Here is a 5905-nt window from a genome sequence, read left to right on the forward strand (position 1 = left end):
CCAGTACAAGTGGTCAGAAACAAGGAAAGGAAAGGAGGGAGGGAGGGAGGGAGGGAGGGAGGAAGGGAGGGTACCTGGACGTAGTAGGTGTCAGGGTCCGGGTGGCATTTGATCAGGTAGTCAGTCACCCATTTCAGACCGTCCAAGGCGTTGTTCAACTCTCCGGCGTCCTGCCAGGCGTCGTAAAATTCATGCATACCCCAGGCAAGTGTGGTGGCGCTAAGATCCAGAGAAGAAGTTGAAAAGGGAAGGAAGGAAGGAAGGAGGGAGCGAAGGAGGGAGGAAGGAGGAAGGGAGGGAGGGAATGCGAGCCAGTGAGTTTCTACTCCTCAGGAAGCGAAAAATCTACTACTGGCGCACATCTTTGATGTCAGACACGAGCGACCACGAGCGCCATGACTTTGTACTTATCAACCATGACATCCCCAGGGCGGCTGCTTCAAAAAAAGGGCCCCTCTCCTTGTGCCCATTTTTGAACCTACCTCCACGCCATGGGGAAATTGAATTTGACGTGGTCACCGGCATCGTACCATCCACCGGTCAAATCCACGCCCACGTCCTTGCCGTCCTCCATACCCGAGTCGCCTCGCCAGTCGATGCGATTGTCCTTCGGCAATTTCCCCGACCGTTGCGCTTCGTAGAAAAGCAACGACAGCTTCATCACGTGGCCGTAGTTGTAAATTTCGTCCCCCTTGGGCGGTCCGGGGGGAGGGACATGGTAGGTTTTGGTAGGAAAAAGGAAAGGTTCCTCCATCCGCATGGGCAAACTTTGGGCGCGCGCAGGGTCCATCAAGGGCTTTGCGTCTTTTGGAATGGGAGCACCGTGCTCCCGGGCTGTTGAAACCTGCGGCCAGGTCAGCAAAAGAAGAGAAGCGGTCGTCACCAAGGTGCGGCGCTTTAATTTTTGGTAGGCTTGGAAGGGAGAAGACATGCTTAAAGCAGATTTTCTTGTATTTGAGAAGAATTTAATTGCTTGTCCCGCTCGGGTACTTGATTCTGTAAAGTTTGAAGAATCGATAGAGAGGAAAGGAGAATTAGGTCGTGAAGATGGGATATTCGACTCATGCCTGAGGACATCCATGAAATATTCATGTGCAAGCTGAGTCGTGGAGAAGTACGTGCATGGTGGTCGGATAAGATGTATTCAGTGCACGGTTTGGTACTGCAAATTAAGGATGTGACAGAACATTTCTAGTCTATCGCATCAGACATGCCATTACCTTTTAAAGCGTTAAAAGAGGATGTAACCAAGTTCTGGTTGGTCCTACATGACATGTTGAGAGAAAGATGTGGACTTCTTGGTGGAGAAACGAGGTATCTTCTGATTCAAAATAGAGCGAAACGGTGCGACCGTTATGCATAGAACAAAACGTTGTCGTGTCTAACATCTCGGTCCGCATCCATGTATTCTTATCAAGCTGAATACATGACTATATGTAAAATTATTGATATAAATATCGTTCTGAATGGCAAAAAGGGAAAAAAAGGGAGAATATTTGCTTGGTAGGTAGCGTGATAGATTTCCATTTTGAAATGAACAAAACGGCGCCGACCGTTTCCCTGGGAATCGGACACCGGGATCCTCGTTGGCAACATGCACACACTCCAGTCAGTGTTCAAAGTACTATGTACGTGTAGATATATACATTTGCCGATATGTTGGTCGCTAACTTATAAGTCTAGGTTCCCACGTCCTTGATCAACCATCAATTTACACCAGGACTCTAAGAAATTTGAATTCGAATAGCGCCGTTACACGCCTGGAGGCCAGAAAGATCTGGCAGAAAATAGATCGCCTATCCAGGAGAGGAATGTATGCCTGGTATCTAGCAGGTAGACTAAAAAGCAATGATTCGTGGCTTTCTGGCGAATTTAATTCCGTTTTATTTTTCTCGAGCCGTTGGACGAGGAAATCATAGCTCGCACCCTCCGCTTTGAATATGCTTTATTCTGATCTGTTCCCTTGTACTTTGCACGTTCGTCCTACCTGTCATTTCAATCCTATCAATTCAAGAACTTTGATTACGTATATATATATAATCGACGTGTGAGGTAATAATTGCAAGAACCAAGACGTACGGCAGTAATATCGATTCGTGCATCAACTTACCTCCAGCGCACATCATCGCAACATAACAGGCACACTTCGCGTGCCAAGCCAGTTGAAACTGCCTCGCATATAGACCGTCAACCTATGATCAAAATGCGTACCGTCACCTCTGCTATTGCACCTCTTCTATTGTGCACAGCTCTGCCGAGCACCACTCAAGCTCAAAATCCCTGGCAACCGTTCGGGGGGGGCGGGCCTCCGCCCTCCCCCGCTCCCACCTACCGCCCTGGAGCTCCTACACCAGCACCAACCTTAGCACCCACCCACATGTCCGTGCCCATGAAACCTGCTCGGGCCGGGGAAAAATACAACTACGGGCACGTGATGGGTCTGTCCTTGTTGTTTTACGAAGCCCAACGGTCGGGGCCATTGCCAGCGTCCAACAGGATTCCGTGGCGGGGAGACTCTGCCTTAGAGGACGGAAAAGACGTAAATTTGGATCTAACAGGAGGCTGGTATGACGCTGGTGACCACGTGAAATTCAATTTTCCCATGGCGTGGTCCGCGACAACCTTGGCCTGGGGCGTGCACGAATATTGGGACGCCTGGAAGAAAGCAGGGGAATTGAGCAATGCTTTAGACCAGCTCAAATGGGTGGCAGATTACCTGGTGAAATGCCACCCGGATCCTGACACCTACTACGTGCAGGTGGGCAACGGGAACAGCGACCACGGGTATTGGGGCACCGCGGAATCGATGACGATGAGCCGGCCGTCCTATGCGGTCGGGCGGGGCCGGGAGGCAGGGTCGGCTGCCATTGGAGAGGCTGCTGCGGCGCTGGCTGCGATTTCTGTGTTGTTCAAACAACAAGGAGACAGCGTTTACGCGGCGCATTTGATAGACACGGCTAAGTCCTTATTTGCCCTCGGAGACGGGAATCAAGGCGGGTTCTCTGTCTCCCAGCCCTTCTATTCCTCGAGCGGCTTCCGCGACGAATTGGCGTGGGGGGCGGCTTGGTTGTACGAAGCGACGGGGGAACAGGAGTATTTGGACAAGGCAGAAAGCTTGTACGCCGGCGGGTGCTGCGGCTCCGCCTGGTCCTACTCGTGGGACGCAAAGGCTCCCGGGGTCCAGTTGCTCCTCTACAAGCATACCCGAAAATCCCAGTACAAAACGGACTCGAGCAATTTCGTCGGCGGTGCCATTGGCAAAGGCCAGACGCCCAAAGGTTTGGCGTATTGGGATAAATGGGGGTCGAACCGTTACGCAGCGAACGGGGCCTTCATTGCCCTGGTGGCAGCCGACTACGGGATCCACGTCGAGGACGGTCGGGCTTGGGCCATGCAGCAGATCCATTACATGCTGGGTGATGCCCACGGTGGGATCAATAACGCCACGGGCTTGCCTTTCTTCTCCTACGTGTGTGGCTACGGCGATGATTTCCCTCGGGTACGTCAAACCCCCCCGGGGCCATTTCACTCACTGCCTTTTCCACCTCAGGTGTATGGCCTTTCGAAGCGCATACCATCGTTCCTCATTCTCCCCCTCCTCCAATGTCCTTCCCACCTCCAGGCTCCCCACCACCGTGGCTCCTCCTGCTGGTCTGGTACCAACTGCAACTGTGGCAGCAGTCCGCAACCCCACGTCCTCTACGGCGCCTTAGTGGGTGGGCCCGGAAACAACGATGACTACTCCGACTCGTGCTCTGACTACACCCGGAACGAGGTCACCACAGGTGCGTCCGTTTCTTCTCCATCCTTTCTTCTTGCCTCCTCCCTCTCGTGGTATCAGAAACTACTTTTTCCCTGCTAATCTGCCGAGGATCCACTCGTCATTGAGTTTGGGAGCGTATTTGTATATAATTCTCATGCTTATATGCCCTACCCGTACTTTATAGACTATAATGCAGGATTTACAGCGGCTTTGGGCGCTTTGCGGCACCTATCTCTGACCAAACAGTTGCCGCAAAAACATTGAACAGAATATTGGTAATGTAAGAAGGACATGTGCATGGCTTAAGCTATAAAATAAAATTACAAGCTTTAAGAAGGACTCGGGGGAGCCTCGAGGATACGGTCGATCTGGGTCAGATCCCTTTGAAGAGAAGTGGTGGAGCAGCTGTTAGGGTGGGACCGAACGGCGTATGAGAAGTGAAAAATATGCTGAAGAGGGAAAACACTCATAAGCATATTGCCTCCACGAACTTTAGAGTTGAAAGCCGTAAAGAACAGAATTAGAAACACTTGCGCACGAGCCTCTAGATAAGAAACAAGGTCTACTACAAAAATCATCGAGTAATCAACGCAGTGGACTTGTGAGGGGAATTGCGACGAAAGTAAGTGTTATGATGGAAAGTGCTGTTCCGACGGAGACACACACGGGTGCGAAAAGAGAGTGAATAGATTGAGCACGGCAGAAGAAGTTGTAGACGATAAGCACAGGTGAGGAATGCAGAGCAATGAATGATTGCAAAAAGATAGGGTGTCGATCTCCTTGTGTCGATAAAAAAGTACAGATTGCGTGTGCATGATTTTAACGGGGAAAAAAACAATTAAAAAGTAATACATAACGATATTACGTAGCTCTATATCTCCATAAAGCACGGAAAAGATTTGTGATGAAAGATGTACTAGAAGAGAGAGAAAATTTTCTATCCCTTACAAAAGCCAATCTATGCGTATTAAATCATTGTCTCTGGACATTGTGACCACCGTTCCCAGTCCTTTTAGTGTATGATTGTTCATTTCCGACCCTCTCTGTATTTAAGAATGATACCAAAAGACGGAAGGTCCTCGAAGCTCCGTCTGCTGCGTTTTACGGACCTCGAACCTCGCTTAAGTCGAAGCCCCCTAACGGTTTTTCAATTTTTTGAACGGGCGTTTGGCGATACGTCTGAAAGGGAAGGACGCCTGTACTTCGATCACCGGCCATCATATTTTTTACACGGCATTTCTGCCTGTTCCCTTGTGACTATCGGTTAGTCTTAATCTCTCAGCTGCTGGAGAATTGTATAGGGACTATCCTCTTGGCGATCGGTGTGATCCCCCTTGTCTTGGCCCGTTCCCGCTACTTCTCCCTTCCTAAAGGGTTTTACCTTCCCTGGTCAGCGACCTCCTCCGTCCAGCATTCTTTATCCAGATTGGACGTCCGCATAAAAGCCATATAACATAAAATGCATCATATTTCAAGCTCAAACACACATTGTAATCCCCATATCCTGCATATTAATCTGTTAGAGACATTTTATCCCAAACCAGGTAGTATTTCTGAGGGTCTTCCCCGCCTGCCCGGATCAGCCTTCGCCTTCCTTTCCAGGAACAGCACTTCACTTTAGTGTCTGTTTGGACGAATATTGCGTGTTGCGAAGCTAAAGAAGGAAACGGAGGACCTATTTAATCTATAAACATAAAGAGGACATTACGTGGGAAAAAATGCGTTTGATTTTTGCGACATTGGCTTTGCCTGCGCTCCTCCTTGCCGACCGAACACCCGGAGCCCAAGCAACCCCTGGAGGAGGTGTATTGTGGTCCTCTCTAAATACCACAGCGGTTAAAGGTAAGCGCAGTGGCTCACGTAATGCGTTATGGAAAGAATAAGAAAATTGCTGCAAGGGGTGTGAACGATGGCAAAAACAGGCAGAGAGGCCAGCGTAAACCTGGACCCCTCCTTTGCGTACAGAATGTGCGGTGCCACCTTCCCTAACATCCAATTAAAAGGGAGATGAAGCCAAGGAAACGGAGTAGAATGTCATGTCAAATCTTTCTCTCTTCCCGTCATTTTCCCCCGTACGAAAATGTAATCGTCTGACACCACAAGGGTGTGTGTAGTTAGTTACCTTACCCTCTTATTGTCTAT

The 5905-nt window shown here is 49.7% G+C and overlaps 1 protein-coding gene across 1 annotated transcript; it reads left to right on the top strand.

Annotated features, from left to right (window-relative positions):
* Window positions 1-2123: 2123 nt before the first annotated feature.
* Window positions 2124-4081, top strand: NGA_0630900 (beta- -endoglucanase; the record flags this gene model as incomplete). The annotated part of the gene is made up of 3 exons (XM_005855729.1): window positions 2124-3499; window positions 3623-3785; window positions 4071-4081. The coding sequence occupies exons 1-3, from the start codon at window positions 2195-2197 to the stop codon at window positions 4079-4081; spliced, it is 1479 nt and encodes a 492-aa protein (XP_005855791.1). The 5' UTR covers window positions 2124-2194.
* Between the last annotated feature and the right edge of the window lie 1824 nt (window positions 4082-5905).

Source organism: Nannochloropsis gaditana (genome assembly GCF_000240725.1).
Source record: "Nannochloropsis gaditana CCMP526 unplaced genomic scaffold scaffold123, whole genome shotgun sequence".
Lineage (NCBI taxonomy): Eukaryota > Eustigmatophyceae > Eustigmatales > Monodopsidaceae > Microchloropsis > Microchloropsis gaditana.